This window comes from Acartia tonsa, chromosome 3 (assembly GCF_053477335.1).
Source record: "Acartia tonsa isolate MP-2025a chromosome 3, ASM5347733v1, whole genome shotgun sequence".
NCBI lineage: Eukaryota > Metazoa > Arthropoda > Copepoda > Calanoida > Acartiidae > Acartia > Acartia tonsa.
In genome coordinates, this window is record NC_137262.1 from 85,323 (window position 1) to 107,635 (window position 22,313).

A 22,313-nucleotide genomic window follows, 5' to 3' on the forward strand; every position below is an offset into this window, starting at 1 on the left:
AATCATGATGATACTGTGATGGTTTTAGGCTATTTTTTTGGTGGCATTGACATCCCAAAAAATGAATAAATCTCCTCTCCAAAATGTTTTTTTTTGTTTAAAAAAAACTTAGGATTCTGGGAAACTCAGGCGAGTTTTATACATGATACTCTATAATTTGATATGACCATTTGTCTGTCTGAAAGGTTTTGGGGGAACTTCATTTTCTTTGCTTCTTTTCAGTGATTAACCCTTAATGGCTGGCCCTCTTGCCACACCTTAATCAGGTGGGAGGGGGGAGGGGTGAGATGTTCAACACTCTTTCCTCTATTATCTTATTTTCTGTGTGTGAAAGATAAAGTCTTTTTATATAAGTATGGGTATGACACACAACTGAGAGTTGGAATTTTTTTGAATATCTTTATCCTGGCGGGCACAGGATGCCAGCAAACCTGGCAGGGTCATCCAGGTAAAGAGCAAAAATATTTTTTTGACTTAAACAAAGCATTTTATTATACCAAAATACTAAAATATCCTCTAGTAATAGGTTCCAGGTATGATCCTGCAGGTCCTGATCCTCCAGGTCTCTAAAAATCTTTAAAAGGCTCCTGTGGCCGCAATTTTTGACTTAGAGACCAAAAATTTTAAACTTAAGCTTTTCTTACATGTCTACTTAACTTAGCGGCTGGCAGCTGCCAAGTACAGCTGCGGCCGCTGAAATTTATATTTTGATATTTCTTATATAAAATTTACATAAAGATAAACATTTTCTGGAAAAAAAGTAATTCTTTTAGCTTCAAAAATAAGAAAATTACTGCTGTTTGAAATTTTTAAGTAAAAAAAGACCTAAAAACAAAGGTTGGTTAATAAAAGGGTGAAGGAAGCGAAAATTGACTTAGACATATAAAATGTCGGAAATTCATTATCATACAGGTGACTTGCACAAAAAAAAATTAGCCCTCTAGCTCTAATAGGAACTGAGATAATAAGGGGGGCGTTGAACGCCCCCCCCCCCCCCAACCGATTAAGGTGCGACAAGGGGCCTGACTGTAAAGGGTTAAGTGAGTGAAAGTCAAATTTGCTTCCTTCACCCTTTTATTTAACAACATTTGTTTTAAGGTCCTTTTTCTTAAAAATTTTAAACAGCTTATTTTTGAAGCTAGAGGAACCATTTAAAAAAAATGTTTATCCTTATGTAAATGTTATATAAAAAATCTCTAAGCATGAATGTTGGCTGCAGTAGCTGTACTTGAATGATGCCAGGTGCCGCAGCTAGAAGTCAGCAGGAAAACAGCAATGGATTTTCAAAAAATTTTAATATGTCATGTAGACATGTTATAAAAGTAAAAAATTGCGGTAACAGGTGCATTTTAAAGATTTCTGGAGACCATTTCTGGAGATCATACCTGGAAAGAGTTAATTTTTTTAATAAATTTGGGCCCAGAAGTAAAATTTGTTCGGGGCTAGAAGAATTCTAAAAAAGGAAATACAATGGTATGTATTGATAGAAATTTACGAAAACTTGTTTTGGGATTTTGGATGGACCATTCCATGATGAATGTCCCCCCCCCCCTCCTCTCTCCTATTTTTCTATCTACTTCAAATAATAATTAAACTAGGACACAATTAGTTGTTCCTCAATAATGTAAATCTTTCACTCCAAAAGATATAGAAAAATAATTCCTCATAATTATTTTTAAAAAAAACCCATCTAATGCACCAGTCCTTTTAGTTGTAGGTATTAGTAAATAAGAGAAAACTACCTCTAGTGATCAAAAACAACACCCATTATCTGATAATTCATTATAGATTTTTAGACTTGAATGCACATTCATTGAAAAAAATCTCTCTTTTATTTTCTCAAGAATTGAAAGTGGTTTTCTCAAGGTTACAAACAGAGTTAACCTTGCAAAGACACACACACACAAACACACATACACTCACACTCCCCTAACCAGACACACTTAGAAACACCAAATAGAACACACCCAACTAAACCCTCAGTTAGTTTTAAACTGTGATAGAGTCAAGATGGTTAAACTTCATTGTGTAAGTTATATTATTTTAACCAGTGCAGCTATTTTATGTTTAGTGTATGTTTTAACAAATTAACATCAGTCTATCCATCTAAGACACATCAATACAGTGTTAACTTATTTGATATTTGCAGAATCCATAGAATTGGTATATTACTGATATTTCATTTCAACCCTTTTCCCTTTCTGAAAAAAAAGGGGAGGGGGGGAGTAGTAACTTTTGGAACTATTACTTTAGGTCAGGTTAGGTTAGGTTATATTGAGGTTCTGAAAGTTTAAAGAAGTAGCATGGGCTAGTTAGTTATCCACAGAAGTGGGGCATAGGAAAAAAATGTTACCACCTTATTGAAATTTTTTATCAAAAATAAAGAAATGGGGGGGGGGATTGTGCTTAACTGTTAGTTTTTGTGTTAACAATTTTTTTATATTATCTTGATATTCCTACACACAGACAGACAAAAATCTTGTGGCATTAAAATATTTGTAAATCACAAAAACTAGAGAAAATGTAAATCACAGATATTCACAGCTCTATTGATTTGTGCAAACTTACAGACATATCTATATTTTATTTAGAATAATCTTATTGTGGTGTATATGTCTCTTAAGATCTTGGAAACTGATACTAATTGCTCTTGGATTTTAATTGAGTGTACAGTTTTGGTCCTAGGCTGGTGTAAGTTGATGCATGATTACAGTGAAAATGTCACATTCAATAGTTAAAAAGTTTGTTAACCCTTAACAGTCGGGCCCCTTGCCGCACCTTAATCAGTCAGAGGGGGGGGGCGTTCAACGCCCCCCCATATTATCTCAGTTCCTATTAGAGCTAGAGGGCTAAATTTTTTGTACAAGTCCCCTGTGTTATGATGAATTTCCGACCTTAAGTAAGTCAAAGTCAATTTTTGCTTCCTTCACCCTTTTATTTAACAACCTTTGTTTTTAGGTCCTTTTTTACTTAAAAATTTCAAACGGCTGTAATTTTCTTATTTTTGAAGCTAGAAGAACAATTTTTTTACAGAAAATGTTTATCTTTATGTAAATTTTATATTTGAAATGTCAAAATATAAATTTCAGCGGCCGCAGCTGTACTTGGCAGCTGCCAGCCGCCGCAGTCGGCGGTCGGCGGGAAAACGGCAGTGGATCTTTATGAAATTTTAATACGTTTTGTAGACATGTAAGAAAAGCTGAAGTTTAAAATTTTAAGTCTCTAAGTCAAAAATTGAGGCCACAGGAGCCTTTTAAAGATTTCTGGAGACCTGGAGGATCAGGACCTGCAGGATCATACCTGGAACCTGAAATTGACTTGAACACCTGTATTTCATATAAGGATGTACTACTAGAGGATATTTTAGTATTTTGGCAAGATAAAATACTTTGTTTAAGTCAAAAAAATATTTTTGCTCTTTACCTGGATGACCCTGCCAGGTTTGCTGGCATCCTGTGCCCGCCAGGATGAAGATATTCAAAAAATTCCAACTCTCAGTTATGTGTCATACCCAAACTTAAAAAGTCACACAGTTTGGGCTCTTTATCTTTCACACACAGAAAATAAGATAGAAAAAACCGGAAGGGGGGCGTTCAACCCCACCCCCCCCCCCCGACCGTTAAGGGTTAATAGACACATGAGACAATATGATATTCCTTTAATGGACCTCTTGGTCCAAATGGAATTATGACAATCAAATAAAATAAAATCTAAGCATGATGTTTTTATTTAGGTTTTACTATTGTATGTTAGTTACATCACATCAAGTCCAGTATTCGATCCAAGTAAGTATTTTTATTGATTTATAAAATGAAACAAGACTGTTAAAATTTGTAAAATATCCTTATCCCTAACAAAATGGGTTCTTAACCCTTAACGGTCGGGGGGGGGGGGCGTTGAACGCCCCCCCATCCGGTTTTTTCTATCTCATTTTCTGTGAGTGAAAGATAAAGAGCCCAAACTGCTTGACTTTTTAAGTATGGGTATGACACATAACTGAGAGTTGGAATTTTTTGAATATCTCCATCCTGGCGGGCACAGGATGCCAGCAAACCTGGCAGGGTCATCCAGGTAAAGAGCAAAAATATTTTTTTGACTAAAACAAAGCATTTTATCATACCAAATTACTAAAAAATCCTCTAGTAGTACATCCTTATATGAAATACAGGTGTTCAAGTCACTTTCAGGTTCCAGGTATGATCCTGCAGGTCCTGATCCTCCAGGTCTTCAGAAATCTTTAAAAGGCTCCTGTGGCCGCAATTTTTGATCTAGAGACTTCAAATTTTAAACTTAAGCTTTTCTGACATGTCTACATAACGTATCAAAATTTCATGAAGATCCGCCGCCGTTTTCCCGCCGACCGCCGACTGCGGCGGCTGGCAGCTGCCAAGTACAGCTGCGGCCGCTGAAATTTATATTTTGATATTTCTAATGTAAAATTTACATAAAGATAAACATTTTCTGGAAAAAAAATTTTCTTCTAGCTTCAAAAATAAGAAAAATACAGCCGTTTGAAATTTTTAAGTAAAAAAAGACCTAAAAACAAAGGTTGTTAAATAAAAGGGTGAAGGAAGCGAAAATTGACTTAGACCTATAAAAGGTCGGAAATTCATTATCAAACAGGGGACTTGCACAAAAAATTTTAGCCCTCTAGCTCTAATAGGAACTGAGATAATAAGGGGGGGCGTTGAACGCCCCCCCCCCCCCCCCCCCCAACCAATTAAGGTGCGGCTAGGGGCCCGACTGTAAAGGGTTAATATATTTAGGGGGGGGGGGGTAGAAATACCCACCTTTGCAAGCCCCTATTTGAAGGTCTATTTGATCTAGATGGCTAAAAATTTTGCCTTTCTCATTTTATTTGGCAACCTTAATCTGTAAATACTTTTTTTATATAAAGAAACCTGTAATGCCTATATTTTGAAAAATATAAAATATTGTTAATTTTTTATTTACTTAAATTTAATGTGTAAATTATTATCTTACCTGTATTTCAGTCATCTGGGAAGAAAATTATTACTATCATACTTATGAAGATATAACAGGTGAGTAAGGAAAATTATCCAAATTCTATAAACCATTTGGTACAATCCACTTAAAATTTTCATACAACCTTGGCCGCAACAATCAGATATCAAATTTTCAAAATTGAAAAAAAAAGTTCTGAAGAGACTATTGCCAATCATTTCATAAGATTTTTTTATTTTAAAAACTGAACGGAAAAAAGAGAATACCAGCCAGCACTTTTGTTGACTGTTTATATTATAACTCTTATATAAAAGTAACAGAATGTTTGTCTGTCTTTGAATACTAACTGTAAGATTTGAAATTTTTTTGTCAATCTTATTAACATGAAAATACCACAAGGGAAAGTGGCTTCACATATAATGTAGGTTATTGCTTCAGACAAGAAGCCCTTTTAAAACACAAAACAACCTTCCTTGAAGGTGTACAAATTAATTAATACTGAGAGGTAGGAGGAGCTAACAATTATTAAAAAGGTAAGAAATGAAAATAGACATTTTTTAACTTAGATCTAGCTACTTTTTGTAATATTATTTCCCTTGCTATTGAAAAGAGAAAATTTAAATCATAATCTTGATAAGGGTGAATATTTTAGAATTATCACAAGCAGCGGAAAATGGATCTACTGAACATGTAGATGCTGGTGCTTACATTGAAGAAAAAGATTTTCAAGGTGTGTTAACACTTTTGATGTGATACATGATATTTTAATCTTATTTTAATTGTAGAAAATAAAAGATTTAACAGCTTAACAATCAGTCTAAAATATACATATACTTTTTTTAATATAATATTATATTCACTTTTAGGAAAAACTAGTCTCATGGTTGCAGCAGAGAAAGGTCAAACTGAGACCGTAAAGATTCTATTAGAATATGGAGCAGATGTCAACATTGCAGATAAGGAAGGTTAGTCATGTAAAGATATTGATTAGACCAAAAGGGAAAAAAAGACAATTGCCATTTCTTGAATTGAAAATTTGTGTCACCAATTATACTTTTTTAAAATTTTACAGTTAACTTAGGACAAAATCAAAAACTAAAATGCTTTATGTTGATACATAAAGAAAGAATTTATTTTAGCCTTATCAATTCAAGAAATGGCATGTAATAAGATTTATTTTTTGAATTTCACTGTTAAAATTTAAATTCCCTTTTGTCTACAAATTTTAATTACTTTTAAACTAATCAAAGACATAAATATCACAAATATTGATATTTTCAAATATTTTATAGTAAAACAATGTTTTTTACTTTAATTTTATTTATCTTTAACTTAAAGTTTCATGCTTTTGCAATCTTCAGAAAGATACTTTCAAAGATATTTTCAAATAAGTATTTTTTGCCATTATAACATCATTTAAATTTTTTTTTCTTAATCACACTTGATTACTGCACTTTCCTGGTAGAGCAAAATTCTCCACAATGGCTAGGTTTTGAACTGCGGTGCTCTGAAGAGATGAGTCGATTAACAATTCAATATTGTTTACGTGAATTAGAAACTTGGAGCATTAGTTTTAAACCAAAATTAAAGGAATAATAATGAAAGTTGAAAGTGATTTTTTTCACCATTTAATATTTGCTTCTAGGAATGACAAGTCTTGAGTATGCAGCACAATCTGGACATAAAGATGTAGTAAAGATATTATTGGAACATGGTGCTACATTCAATGCCAAGATATTGACAGATAGATATTGGCTATTAAATACAAAAATTGACAAAGAATTACTCAAATTACTATTAGACCATGTAGCAGATATCAATGTTGAGGATTATTCAGGTTAGTTAAATATTAACATATACAGGGTGGGGCAAATAAGACCGGACAAATTCTAACTTCTGAACAAATGAACATAAAATCGTCAATTTTAAAGATTTTATTGAATTTTAAAAACTGGCAAGCAAAATAGGTATATGACTATTAGATTTTTCAATAAAATCGCCGCCAGCCTTAATTACCGCCTCTACCCGCCTCTTCAACCGCCGGCAGGTCCAGGTCAAAATGTTCCTGTCAAAGCTGGCGTAGTTTTCCTTGATAGTGGCAATGAGGGAGGTCTTTGTGGTGTAGGCACGTCTATTGGTGCATGCTTCAAAGTAGCCCCAGGCACAAAAGTCCATTGAATTAAGATCGGGCAGCTGGGAGGCCACATTTCCTTAAGAACATGAGTAACCGCAGGATCTAAATTCGCCCAACTTTCAAGCTACCCTTATACACGGAGGCTCTTATTTAGATCACAGTTTAGCTAGAACAACGTTCTTTATCTTTTTAGAAATGGCATGAGGTTTCAGCTAAGGTTGTCAGCGCAACCCATAGTCTAAAATGAGTCTTAAAGTTCAATATGGGTCCCTAAAATCAAGAACCGAGAAATTTTCATGGTTTTTGACGTTTTTTACATCTCAAAATCTGCCCCGTTTCACTTTGCTGGAGTACTACGGCCAAGCCATTTCAGATAGAGAGCTCTAGTCTTTTCTAGTGTCTTACTTATGTATCTAATAGTATCCCCAGGAAGTTGCATAACTCTACCTCACCTACAGATGGACTGAGGTCAGATTTAGTGGGCCCTAGTCGAGAATCCAGATTAAACCACCGGCGCATTTAGAATCTGCCTTGTTGAACATATGCACGGCCAGCTCATTGTACACGTCCATCTACGTCCAAAGTTTTTTTTTGGCTAAAAGGTCATTACCTAAGCTTTTTATAGTGTGGTCAAACGTCCTGATTGGTCAAGTAGTTTTGGCGCTATGGCCATTTAAAGTTTGTCCGGTCTTATTTGCCCCACCCTGTATATATATATATTTCTTGCTTATGATATATTTATAATTACTTTTTTATATAATTATATTTCCAAAAAGTAGAGCTTATGGCCCCTCGTATGATATCACAAGCAGTACAATTTGAATTTTAAAACAGAATGCCTTTTTTTCACACCTTTTATATATTTTAAACATGTTATAATGCAATATAACCAAAATTATTAAGAATTACAATTTTCAAATGTTTTGAAATAATTTACAATAATTATGTCTAGGGTATACACTTCTTCATCATGCAGCGTTCGATGGAGAAATTGATCTATTGATGCTATTGTTACAATATGAAGTTGATGTCAATGCCAAGACAAAATATGGTTACTATATTTGATCTTTATTTAAGTATTATATATAATACTAGTGGCTATGCCCCTAGAGGCCTCTAGGGGCTCTTGAGGAGGGGAGAGTCAAATTTGATAAACCAAAATCTTATTTTAGATTTTAAAAGAAATAGTTGAACAAAAATTTTGGGGGAGGAATTTTCTTTTCTTTGTTGGGGGGGGCCTCGCATATCTAATTTTAGTTTAAAAATTTTTTTTTTTTGTTTTTAGAAGGGTGGAATTTTTTCTTGAGGCAATTTTTATTGTGGAGGTGGTGGTACCCTCCCCCAAAATAGTTATAAACCTTCCAGAGACCTATGAGAAGCTACACTGTTAAGGAGAACCCAATTGGTTCAGCAGTTAGTGAGATCCTTTGGTACAAACACACAGACAAATAGACATCCTGTTACTTTAGATACCTTTAAAACTGATTATATCTGGTGTATTAGAACCAGTTCTCAATTTTATCAACTATTAAAATAAAAATCATAAAATTAGTACTAAGGCTAACAAAACTGGTTTAAATTTTTCATTTTATTATCCATGATATTTTTACCTCTGACTGAATACACAATAAAAAATCATTTTGATATATCTATATCTAGGAAAGACCAGTCTTATGCAGGCGGCAGCAAATGGTCATACTGATATAGTAAAGATACTTTTAAAACATGGAGCTGATGTCAATATTACAGATAATTCTGGTTAGTTTTAGAAACAGATATTAATGCCAAAGACACTTTGGTGTAGATTAAACAACTACCCCAAAATATATATTAATTTTTCTTTTTATTAATTGCTTTATTATATTTATTTTCATTGGTTTCTATATGTATCTATAACGCTTTAATAATCTTCACAATTTATGTATATCCAGGAAATAACAGTCTCATGGGTGCAGCAAGGCAAGGTTCCATTGATGTGATGAAGATATTATTGGAATATGGAATTGATGTCAATGTAAAGAATAATAGTGGTAAGTATTTTTAAGTATATTCACCTAAGATTGTGAATATTAAAGATTTTATATTTTTATTTGTTATTTTCAGGAAGAACCAGTCTCATTAAAGCTGCTGAGAATGGAAACATGGATATAGTGAAGCTTCTGTTGGAACATGGAGCTGATATCAATGCTAAGAATAAGTGGGGTAAGTTTTGTTATTCCATGATGATTCTATCTATGCATCTCTAATCTCTATCCACAGCAAACTATTTATCTGAACCAAAAGATTTTAAACAACAGATTTTAGTGTTTGCAATTTTCACAATGGTAATCTTAAAGATATATACATTTATTTTTCAATTAGCTTAGACAATCTTCTTTTGTATCTAGGTAATACCGCACTTGACTGGGCAGTTAAAAAGGATAATACTAAAGTAGCAGAAATACTTAGAGAATATGGTAAGAATTCAATAGATATAAATCAAGTAAGGCTCTAAACTATTTCATATTTTCATAAGACTGCATGGGATTCAAACCCTGTGAAATCTCAGTCATATAAATGATCCCTTTCCAATTAGGTCACCCTAAAGATAATATTATTTTTTTTTCAGTGTTTCTTATTTTAGAATGGTTGAGTATTATCAACCTTACCTAAGCTACAATACAAAGTAGAACAATGTCTGTCTATGTATTTTTTTGTTTGTTTGTATTAAACAAACTTGCCAACCACTGAACCAATATGGTTCTCCTTTACAGGGTAGCTTCTTATATGTCCTTGGAAGATTTTTTAATAATTTAGGAAAAGGGTACATCCAACCTCCAAATAGGAATCACCTTTAAAAAAATTGACCATCCCTTTTCTTTTTAAATCTAAAAAAATGGGTTATCCAATCCAACTCCCCCCTCCTAAAGTGCCCCTAGGGGCCTCTATGGGTGTAACAGCCCAGGACATAGAATTTATCCAGGAATATGAGCCAATACAGTGGTTAGTGAGACCTTAAAGAAAGAAAGTAATTCATACCTTATTAAATTTTAATTCTTATTAAATACTCTAGGAGCCAAGAGTGGAAGTGATATTTATGAAAATACTAATAAATAACAAGAGCCAGGTAAAATTATTACTTGAAAAAATAATTGAAATCATATAATAACCTGCCCTCTAAACAATCTTTGAATTATATTGTTTTTTAACTTCAAGAGTTCATGAAAACTAATAGCTTTAACTAGTAAATGCATAATTAGGTTGACTTAATAATATAAGTTTTTTACCATAAAATAATGTTGCTATAAGTCTTTATCTAATATTGTTCTTGAATTATAATTTTTCCTATCCATATTAAGTTTTTTTTAATTCCTTGCTACCAATAATATTTGATATTTAGGTAAACTCACTTGATATTCATCAATTTTGATATATATCAGATAAATAGTTTTAATATTTTCAGAAAGGAATTGATAGAAGTTATTGGTCAACTCCTACAAGCTTTAGTCATTTAAAAATAATATTTCCTTGCTTAAATTGTTTTCATAGAATAAAAAATAAACATGTTAGTTGTTATTCTTGTCTTTAATAAATATTTGCTTTTTCAGCAAATTTAGAATAGCTCCTTTGACTCATTTGGTTAGATACTTTTAATTTCAAATTGAAACTTTTCTTAAATATTTTTAGATCAGGTACTTTAAAAAATAAGAGGTTTTTGTTCTAATTCAAAGTTTTACTTATTTTATCCATATAACCATGACACAATTTAATCATATATATATTATTTTCATTATTGATTTGTGGAGTTTTACTTTAAAAAAAGAATGTATTTAGTGGTGTTTTTTTGGAAAAAAATATATGTACATCCAATGATAATGAATGATATAATAAAAAGTAAGGTTTAGCCTGATACCCGGTTTGGAAAGATTTCTGGCCATTTTCACTATCCATTTGGATACTATATAAACAGAGAGACATAGTAAGTTATAGAAACTGTAACACATTAGATACTGAAAGGTTGTTGATACACAACTTCAGACTTATTATAGAGTAGCTTATATTGTCAAGTTATTTGCATTTTTTATTATTTGATTTATATAATTTTATATGTTTTATTATCATTTATTATTGTAATTATTTTTCTTTTGCTTTTTTCCTACTGCTCATGCACTTACCAATAATTATGCGATAACAGGGAATGTTTTGTTTCTTAACCAGGCATAACAAATAAAAGTATTAAAACTTAATTAATAACAATTTAAGATTTATCATTAAAGCTTTTATTCACAGGAAGCAATATTATATGCTTGAGTTTATAGTTTACATATTGATGATCTTTCAAAATTGCATGTTCCATCACCCCATTTGCCATCATCACTAAATACCTACAATTACACATATTCAAAATCTATAAATGTTTGCATTATATAAAATTTAAAAAAAAATGTTATTATATCAACATAATATAAATTTTTGAAAAGAGTTATATTTTACTTTACAATAGTTATGTTATATCATTTTGTTTTATTTATAGATAAATAAATGAAATAAACTTACCCAAACACAATTGTCTTTTTGGCCACCATCTGGTGACCCTTTGCGCCAATTTGTGTACCCGACTAAAATAAATAGCAAGGATAATTGGAAACAGTCGAAAACAAAGCTTTTGTGAATATAAAAATAGCACATAATTCTTATTTCATCCTTTAATTAATTACTAGAGAAGAGGCAATATGTTTTTTGTCTGTCTTTCGAAAAACACAATTCTAGCAACCAGCAAGACCAAAATGATCTTTATTTTCAATGATCTGGAAATATTTTTATCTACTTTGAGGGTACACCTCAAACAATCAAAAATAAATTTTGTCAAAATTACATACCCCTTAAATTTGACCTCTTTATTTCAAAACTAAAATTTTTTTACAACCACTTCTCTCCCATTCCCCATTCTAATATCTTATTTCAAAGTATTGCTGTAAAATCATCTTTTATACAGCAAAAAGTTGAAATATGAAATTAGTTATTTTAGAGAAAATTACAAGTATCTTCATGTAAATCTTTCTGATATTGCTCCAAATTGACCAAATTGGACAGTTAAGGTGCCTAAAACTATCTACTTTCAATGGACAATCCAAATACATAGTTTAAGACTATATAAGCCAATAGAAGCATGCTGAAATGATTTTTAAAAATGCTAAAGGAAAAAATATTTCCTATTTTTTAAAATAAATTGAAATTTAATCGACTTTAGAAAGGATTTTAAGGTAAGTTATGGTGTATAAAGTTGTCACTTTGTAATTAGAAAGCCAATAAAACACAATCATCTGATATTTTGAACCAATAGAAACATATCTTATGGAAAATAGACATAAACATTGAAAATAAACCAAAAATTGGTTAGAATTTTAATCATTTCCAAGCAGGTTACAAATGTAATCTACTAATTCTAGTAATTTTTTATAAGAATAGTTGATTGGCTTTTTTGATTTTTTATAACCTTATGAAACAAAATTAGTTTTTGCCATCTTAACTAAAAAAAACATAGTAATTAAAAGACTTTTATGGATGATCTCACATATAATAAAAGAAACAATTTATTCTTAGGCCACATTTGTTTTGTTGATAAACACTATTAGGTACTCTAAACTAGTGCTGAGATTTTTAAAAATAATAAATCATAATTAATTATGAGTTTCTTGTACCTTAATACTCCTTTTACATTAATAAAAATGCCTTAATAGTGATTTTTAATTAAAATTAAATTACATTTGTTCCTTTGATATTTCATTTTAGCCTTCTCCTGTTGACTTATAAAGTCTTAAAAAGTGTGTATTTGGATTGTCCATTGAATGTAGATAGTTTTAGGCACCTTAACTGTCCAATTTGGTCAATTTGGAGCAAAATTAGAAAGATTTATATGAAGATACATGTAATTTACTCTAAAATAACTAATTTTATATTTCAACTTTTTGCTGTGTAAAAGATGATTTTACAGCAATACTTTGAAATAAGATATTTAAAAAAGTATTAGAGCTAGAAAAATGTTAGAGACCTTTTTAGAAAGCTCCAATATCTGTCATTTCAACTGCAATGTCAGCGAATTTGCATGATAAACATGAAAGACAAAATAAGACAATAAAGCAGGTTAGGTTAAGGTACTCTAAAAATAAAAGTAATATTTAATCACCAAAAGTAATTTTAAAATTTTCAACTATGGGAAGGTACTAACTCAATTTAGGGAAAGCATGTTCTGAAACCATCATAAGGTCCCAGTACATCCTGTGTAAACCGTTTCTGCGGGGGGTTTTTTCTAACCTAACACGCCTTCGGGTGGGGTGTGTTGAGTGTCCAAACGTTTTAACCATTAATTGTAATTTATAAAAGGTGAAATCTGTATATCATCCTTGGAGATGTACATAAATTTATCGGCGATTGTCTTATCCCTATAGATCCCTGACTAAATGCATTCACTTGTTTATCAACAACAACAAACTGATAATACCAGGGAGGGTGGGGACAGTGGACTGTTTATTACACTAGTCCCTTCAGTCTTTAATAACGTTTTCTTATTAGTTAGCTTAACAATTTTGGGGACTTTTGATTGATTAAATCAATAAATTAAGTGTTCAAACGTTTGAGCCATTAAATGTAATCTATAGAAGGGGTAATTTTATGCATGTCATTTTTTCATCCATTGTCTTATCCCTTTAGATCCCTGAATAATGCTTAGCATAATAATTTTTATGGGCACAGTATCTCTACCAGTGTTTGTTTCACTGATTTTCATTGATATTAATTCTTTAAAGGCCTCTAGAAGCACTTGAAGGAGGGCGGAGGTTAAAATAGAAAAATCTATGGGCGTGGTGGTACCCTCCCCCAATATATTTATAAACCTTTCCATAATCGATATAGTATTACTTGGATGTTGCACCTGATTTTCATGTACTCTAACAAAGGGGCTAAAATAATGATACCCTAAATCCATCCCTTTTTTACCCCATCTTCTACCCTCCGACGGGATGAACGAACTAACAAATTAATGAGATAAATAAATTTTAATTGTTATCTCTGAAACTATGTCAAAGTACAGCCTTGCTTAATATCAACTTGCTTTCTACGACCTATAATCTGAGATAAGTATTTCAAACTAATGAGATGATCACTTTAAACACCCCCTCTAAAAGTCTGAACTAGTTAGCAGGGATCTAAAGGGATAAGACAATGGCCAATAAATTGATGTATTTTCCCAATGATGACACACAAAATTACCCCTTCTGTAGATCATAATTAATGGTTGAAACATTTGAACATGCACTTAACTTAATAAAACAATCATAATTCAGTAAAAGTACCTAAAGTTGTTAAGCCAACGATTAAGAAAACATTATTTTAAACCTTGGGGACTAGTGTAATAAACAGTCCATTGTCCTCTCTCTCTCTATCTTCGGGGATAAATATATAAAACTAATAAAATGAGCTCTTTAAACACCCCCTCTAAAAGTCTGAACTAGTTAGCAGGGGTCTAAAGGGATAAGACAATGGCCAATAAATTGATGTACATTGTACATCCCCAATGATGACACAAAATTACCCCTTCTGTAGATTAAAATTAGTGGTTGAAATGTTTGAACACTCAAATTAATAAACCAACCAATCATAATTCAGCCCATTGTTCCCTCTATTTCTCTCTCTGGGGATAAATATTTCAAAAGAATAAGATGAGCTCTTTAAACACCCCGTGTAAAAGTCAGGGATCTAAAGGAATAAGACAATGGCCGATAATTTGATGTATTTTACCAATGATGATACACAAAATTACCCCATATGTAGATTAAGATTAGTGGTTGAAACGTTTGAAAACTCAACTTAATAAACCAACCAATCAAAATTCACTAGAGTCCCAAAAGTTGTTAAGTCAATGAAAAAGAAAAAGTTATTATAAAACTTTGGGGACTAGTGTAATAAACAGCCCATTGTCCTTCTCTCTCCAACTAAATATCCAGGGATCTAAGGGAATAAGACGATGGCCGCTAAATTGATGTATGATGAGACACAAAATTACACCATCTGCAGATTAAAATTAGTGGTTGAAACGTCTGAACACTCAAATGAATAATCCAACCAACCATAATTCGTTGTTAAGTCAACAAAAAAGAAAACGTAAATATAAAACTTTGGGGACTAGTGAAATAAACAGCCCATTGTCCCCTATCTCTCTGATTATTATGTCTCTGCAATGGATGTAGAATCGGTTAGTGAATTTTGATTGGTCAGTTCCAAACTAGTTTTGTCCAAACATTTCAGCCAATATTCCTAATCTACAGAATCATAAATCTGGGAGTATAAATAATTTATACTCCATATTCTTATCCCTTAAGATCCCTGTTTATGTACTGTATAGACCTTATAAAATAAGGCCAGACACAAAACATTATGTTTTTTATTGTTACCATACGTTCTTGTGCGGCGACAATCGATATAATATTACTTGGATGTTGCACCAGATTTTCATGTATTTTCATGATAAGGGATGTTCGCAGCTGGCTAAATTAATTTATTCACCCTATCCAACCCTCTACCCAATCACCAACCTTCCTACTGGATTAACGAGCTGAGCAATAAATGAGGTCCATATCAGCAAGCTAAATTGCTGACAAATTTTCCCCTGTTAATATATCATTGTATTATATGTAATATATATTAATCAAAGAGAGAGGGGAAAATGATCTGTTTATTATACTAGTCCCCAAAGTTTTTTTAAAAAAATTTCTTATTTGGTGACTTAAAAACTGTGGGGACTTTAGTAAATATTGATTGGATGAATCATTAAGTTGAGTGTCCCAACGTTCTAACCAATAATTTTTATCTGCAGATGGTGTAATTTTGTGTATTATTATTGGGGATGTACATCAATTAAGCGGCTTTTTTCTTATCCCTTTAGATCCCTGGGAAGAAATACTGTGCACATATAAATTATTATGTTGCAAATAAGTAGTTTGTTGTTGTTGATAAACAAGTGAATGCCACGGATCTAAAGGGATAAGACAATGGCCGATTAAATAATGTACATCCCAAATCATGATACACAAAATTACCCTATCTTTAGATTAAAATTAATGGTTGAAACTTTTGAACCTACTAATCAACATTCACCAAAGGTCCCCAAAGTTGTTAAGCCTACAAATAAGAAAACGATATTTAATACTTTAGGGACTAGTGTAATAAACAGTAAAATGTACCCTCCCTCCCTGGTATTATTAGTTTGTTAAAAAACAAGTGAATGCATTAAGCCAGGGATCTAAAGGGATAAGGCAATCGCCGATAAATTGATGTACATCCCCAATGATTATACATAAAATTACCCCTGCTGTAGAGTAAAAGATGTAGAAACTTTTGAACACTCAACTCTATATACCAACCAATCAAAAGTAAAAGTCCCCAAAGCAGACTAATAAGAAAATGTTATCATAAAACTTTGGGAACTAGTGTAATAAACAGCCCAATGTCTCTTCCCTCCCTGGCATTTAGTGCTAACTTGCAAAATCTTTAATGAGATAATCCAAATGTTAAAATTATTTTTCCAGTAATGCTTTGAAACTGATTAATATTCACTGGATTAAAACCAGTACTCAGCCATACTGAGTAATTATGTATGGCATCGTATTACAGACAATTTTCCACGAATATTAAGTCCAAAGTCAACTACTGAAAATCAAAAAAAATTTCTTGCAAAGGGTATAAGATTTAAACATAAGAAAAATGCGCTAAAACCATTTTTTAGAAGTTGTCACCTAAGTTTGAATTTTAGATTTTACTGTACTTTTTAATTAAAAAACTGAAATATTTTTTTAATGTTCTTTAATTACTTTAAAAAACGAAGAAAATAAGCCATTAATCAATAAATTCTGATAACTATAAGTGGGGTAAAATTGCTTTCAAAAAAGTTCTCATAAAAAAAACACACTGTACAAGGCGTTAAATAATTATTATATTTCCTTTTTAAAAAATAAGAATTTAATAGATTTTAGAGGGGGTGGGAGGTTAAAAACAAACCCCTGTATTGAAAAAGCTACTATTAGTGCTGACCAGGGGGGGGGGGGTAAGGACATGATTGTCTACAACTAAAACTATTAATCTACTCTACTAATAACTGAAATTCTGAAGAAGTACACTAATCTACCCAGTTAAAATTACAACTGGTTTTCAGCCATACCGAAAAATTTTATCTAGCATCATACATATTATGTCCAGTTTTTTTATGAATAAAAAAATGTACAATCATAAGATTAAAACCAGTTTTTTAGCCTTAGCCTTTGGCAAAAAAACTGGTTTAAATCTTGTATGTAATTGTACATCATAATAATGTTAATGTCATGTGGGTGAGTTGTACCTGGACTGAACAGTCAACTTGTCAACTCAAGGCCAGACTCTTGGTCCTTCACCTCATACCCGTGGTACAGTACATTACAGACAACCAACCCTTTAATTGCACGATCTTTGTCTGGAGATCCTAACTGTGCATGGTAGTGAGTTGCGCCTGTTTGGGGCCAAGGCATTCCCCCTACACAAACTCTTTGATGTCCTGTGCTGAACAGAGCAGGTAGGTACCATTTTTAACGTCTTTGGTATGACGCAGATTCGAGTTTGCGTCCTTCCCATCATTTCTTGACACTTTAATTAGGGCTTGTGGGTAATTTACACTTCAACCTTATGGATGGTGAGTTAAGGTTTCGTGATTTTTGTCACGATATTATTGCGACTTTTAATGCAACCAAGGCACAGGACGTGGTGCTATTTTGACAACGACACAATGAAGTCACATTAAATCCTAGGGACTTTTCAGTCAACGTAGTATTCAAGGATGACTCCCAGTAGATGAACTATCAAACGCCACTAACACACGAGCTAGCTACTACACAATGCTAGTCCACAGGGACTTTTCAGTCAACCTATGACTGAGCAAAGTTTTTCGATCACTAGTGTACCATGCCAAGGACCACCCCATGCTGGGCTAAGGCTTCCCCCCTACTCTTACTCCAAATCTCTAACGACTGAAAGAGCAGCAGTAGGTACTAATTTTTACATCTTTAGTATTGATGCAGTCTGGGGACTCGAACCCGACACCTCCCCAACAGATAAGCGGACGTTAAACCACTAAGCCATATCTGCGGGTTTAATTGTACATCATAAGATTAAAACCAGATTTTAGCCTTTGCCTTTGGCCAAAAAATGGTTTTGATCTTGTTTTAATTGTACATTTTATATCCGCGGAAAGCTGTTATAATGTGATGCAAGAAATAACTATTATCTAATTTTACAGTCAAATCACTTTTCACATAAGTTGTTTTTTAATCATGAGAACAACTATTAGGAAAAAAACAAAAAAAATATTAACAAGCTAAAATGATTAAAATAAAAGAGCATCCATTGAGGTTTTAAATATCTAAGATCAACAAAAATCCTAATTCTGAGAAGTCATGACTTTAACAAATGCGTTTATTTATGCATTCTTACAAATTATATTTAGTCTAATTCAAAATTCACTTGAAATACTTAAATGTTGAATTTTAAAATTGGAATATTTTACTTCCTAGCAATTTTTATCTAAAAAATATTTTATAATTCTGTGTTTTATAGCATGATTTAATATATATTGCATTTTGATATTTTAGAATGGTGTTTGGCATATTTTCTTTCAAAAAGATTTTTTTAAAAATAAAAATGTTGTTCACATAAGTAAATACGATTAAAATAATAATAAATTAGTGAAAAATCTATTTACAAAATAAAGTCCACAAAAAAGTGAATGCTAATAGGGGCTTATAACTCTTATTAAATAAAGTCTAATAATAAAATTATCAAATTACTAAAATAAGTCCAAGTCACAGGGTCTTTTTTAAATAAGTAATAAGCACTTTCACCACTTTGTGATTATTCATACTTCTAACAAAATTAAATAGATTTTTTAAAAATGATTATAACAAAAGATCTGACTTTGAATGAAAAATCCACTAAATGTTGTTATAACACTGATTATGCAATTATTTGAGGTAAAAAAAGATCTGCCGGGTTATTGAGGTTTTACCAACTCTTAACTTAACTTTTTGGTAACCTAGCAGGATTTTTGTAAAACTCAAACTTCCTCTATTTTTTTACATATATACTTTACTATTATTTCAGATTTCCATATCTTCACAAGATGATACTGTTGTTCCTATTGTTTGGTACATTATTGATTAGCAGCTCTGCATCTGCTGTAAAAGTTGGAGAATGTTTTATTAAGATGGAAAACAGGCAATTTTTAACACTTTTGGGTTAAATATATTTTTTTTCAAATAGCTTTTTTGTTACAATATACATTTTTATGTAAATTATCACATTTTTGGCAAGTTTGTAACTATTTTGGGGTAGAGTAACTCCACTGTCTGAAGAAAATTAACCCAAGAAAAAAATTACCTCTCCCTCAAAATAAAGAAAAGAATTATTTTTTTTTAAAACTAGAATTGAAAATAGGGGGAGGGGTTGACCCCCACTAAAGTAAACCCCCCCCCCACAATTTTTTTTTATTTTCTATCAAAATTTTAAATAAAAAAAGTTTTTATCAAATTTAATCTCTCCCCTCCCTCAATTGCCCCCTTGAGGCCTCTAGGGACAGCACAGCTACGTAGTTGTTAAAAAAAACATGATTCAAGGACTTTTGCTTTTGTTGAAGGAACAGTAGGTTTCAAGTATACAACTGAGACAGCTCCTGATTGCCTAGAAAAGTGTGTAGGAATGTTCAAGTGTATGACATAGACTTATGAGGTTGTATCTCAACATTTCTTATTATTTGTTGCCTTGTTGTTTCTTAATATTACAGAATTTTTATTCTCATATTTGTTCGAAACCGATTCATATCTGGTTCTCATCCATACAAAAAAATTATTTCTAGCATTGAATTATATCCAGTTTTCTATGAATATAAAAATGTACAATCATAAGATTGAAATCAGTTTTATAGCTTGTGCCTTAACCCTTATCAGTCGGGCCCCTTGCCGCTCCTTAATCGGTCAGGGGGTGGGGGGCGTTCAAGGCCCCCCTATTAACTCAGTTCCTGTTAGAGCTAGAGGGCTAAATTTTTTTTGTGCAAGTCCCCTGTTTGATAATGAATTTACGACCTTTTTATTAATTGCTTTATCATCTTTATTTATTTTTCTGTTAACTAATAACTTTTAACCCTTAACAGTCGGGCCCCTTGCCGCACCTTAATCAGTCGGAGGGGGGGGGGGGGGGGGGGGGCGTTCAAAATATTTTTGCTCTTTACCTGGATGATACTGCCAGATTTTCTGGCATCCTGTGCCCGCCAGGATGGAGATATTAAAAAAATTCCAACTCTCAGTTATGTGTCATACCCATACCCATACCCGCAGATATGGCTAAGTGGTTTAACGTCCGCTTATCTGTTGGGGAGGTGTTGGGTTCGAGTCCCCAGACCGCATCAATACTAAAGATGTAAATATTAGTACCTACTGCTGCTCTTTCAGGCGTTAGAGATTTGGAGTAAGAGTAGGGGGGAAGCCTTAGTCCTAAATCAGGTATGCATGGGTGGTCCTTGGCATGGTACACTAGTGATCGAAAAACTTTGCTCAGTCATAGGTTGACTGAAAAGTCCCTGTGGACTAGCATTGTGTAGTAGCTAGCTAGTGTGTTAGTGGCGTTTGTTAGTTCATCTACTGGGAGTCATCCTTGAATACTAGGTTGACTGAAAAGTCCCTAGGATTTGGTGTGACTTCATTGTGTCGTTGTCAAAACAGCGCCACGTCCTGTGCCTTGGTTGCATTAAAAGTTGCAATACTATCGTGACAAAAATCACGAAACCTTAACTCACCATCCATAAGATTGAAGTGTAAATTACCCACAAGCCCTAAGTAAAGTGTCAAGGGAAATGATGGGAAGGATGCAAACTCGAATCCGCGTCATACCAAAGACGTTACAAATGGTACCTACCTGCTCTGTTCGGCACAGGACATCAAAGAGTTTGAGTAGGGGGAATGCCTTGGCCCCAAACAGGCGCAACTCACTACCATGCACAGTTAGGATCTCCAGACAAAGATCGTGCAATCAAAGGGTTGGTTGTCTGTAATGTACTGTACCACGGGTATGAGGTGAAGGACCAAGAGTCTGGCCTTGAGTTGACAAGTTGACTGTTCAGTCCAGGTGCAACTCACCCACACGACATTAACATTAACATTATGTGTCATACCCAAACTTAAAACGTCACGCAGTTTGGGCTCTTTATCTTTCACACACAGAAAATGAGATAGAAAAAACCAACTGTTAAGGATTAAGTATCTCGGGGCTAAAAAAACTGGTTTTAATCTTAATTGTAATTGTACATTTTATATCCATGAAAAGCTGTTTATAATATGATGTGAGAAATAACTATTATCTTACTTTTAAATACGCTCTTGAACAGCTCTATCTCAAGACAAACCAATTTACACTTCTTCTTGCCTTTAATCAATTCAAAATTTTCTCTTCATTTTACACATCAGTAAGAAAAATGGTATAAGAAGATAATCATAAGTAACCTGTCTGTTTTTTTGTACCATAAGATCTTGCTAACCACTAAGCGGATATGGTTCTCCTTTATAGGGTAACTTTTATGGAAATGTTTTTAACTTTTTTTGGAGGAGGGTATCAACACCCTTCCTAAGAGAAATAACTCCCCCCCTATCATAATATTTTTTAGAACTAAAATTTACTGTTTCTTTTTAAATCTAATAAAAAATTTGATTATTAAAATCAACACCCCCAACGTAAACTGCGCACTATGTTCCAGCGAGTGACAAATAATCGTTTTTAACATTTTGGAAAATACACTTTTAAACAATTGTTTAGTAATATACACAAGTTTTTGGAAATAAAGCTGAAAGAATTAGCTCTTAATTATGAAAAATAAGAATTTTATGTGTAATTATACCAGAGGTATGGAATTAAGTTCCTTTTCATCATTGTAAACAACTATTTTTAGGGTCAACTAAACTACATTTAAAATCAGTGTGGACCCTTTATTTTTTAAGCTATTTTTAAGTATTATATATTTTTGGAATCAGTATGTAATATTTTATAAGTTTAGTCTTTAAAAGAAGTCATATCTCCATTTTTTGTTGTAATTGTAGATGGTTTTCTTAGCATATCCGATTTCTGTAAAATAGACAATTTTCTTCTAATGAAAATTTTACAGTTGGTTCCA

The 22,313-nt window shown here is 32.5% G+C and overlaps 1 protein-coding gene across 2 annotated transcripts; it reads left to right on the forward strand.

The window, feature by feature from the left end:
• Nucleotides 1-1,987: 1,987 nt before the first annotated feature.
• LOC145312969 (uncharacterized) lies at nucleotides 1,988-10,654 on the forward strand. Of its 2 annotated transcripts, XM_080152182.1 has the most exons (13): nucleotides 1,988-2,028; nucleotides 3,734-3,785; nucleotides 4,995-5,042; nucleotides 5,618-5,695; nucleotides 5,832-5,930; nucleotides 6,611-6,802; nucleotides 8,052-8,150; nucleotides 8,759-8,857; nucleotides 9,031-9,129; nucleotides 9,203-9,301; nucleotides 9,487-9,555; nucleotides 10,152-10,205; nucleotides 10,542-10,654. In XM_080152182.1, the coding sequence occupies exons 1-12, from the start codon at nucleotides 2,011-2,013 to the stop codon at nucleotides 10,193-10,195; spliced, it is 996 nt and encodes a 331-aa protein (XP_080008308.1). In that variant the 5' UTR covers nucleotides 1,988-2,010; the 3' UTR covers nucleotides 10,196-10,205; nucleotides 10,542-10,654. The 2 variants fall into 2 exon arrangements, with proteins under 2 accessions (XP_080008308.1, XP_080008309.1); XM_080152183.1 differs by lacking the exon at nucleotides 4,995-5,042 and having other exon boundaries at nucleotides 1,992-2,028.
• The last annotated feature ends 11,659 nt before the right edge of the window (nucleotides 10,655-22,313 follow it).

Excerpts from the sequence above, each read along its gene's own strand:
- LOC145312969 (XM_080152182.1), top strand. Across the intron at positions 3,786-4,994 it reads AAGTCCAGTATTCGATCCAA|TCATCTGGGAAGAAAATTAT; the intron begins GTAAGTATTTTT and ends CCTGTATTTCAG. Across the intron at positions 5,931-6,610 it reads CAACATTGCAGATAAGGAAG|GAATGACAAGTCTTGAGTAT; the intron begins GTTAGTCATGTA and ends ATTTGCTTCTAG.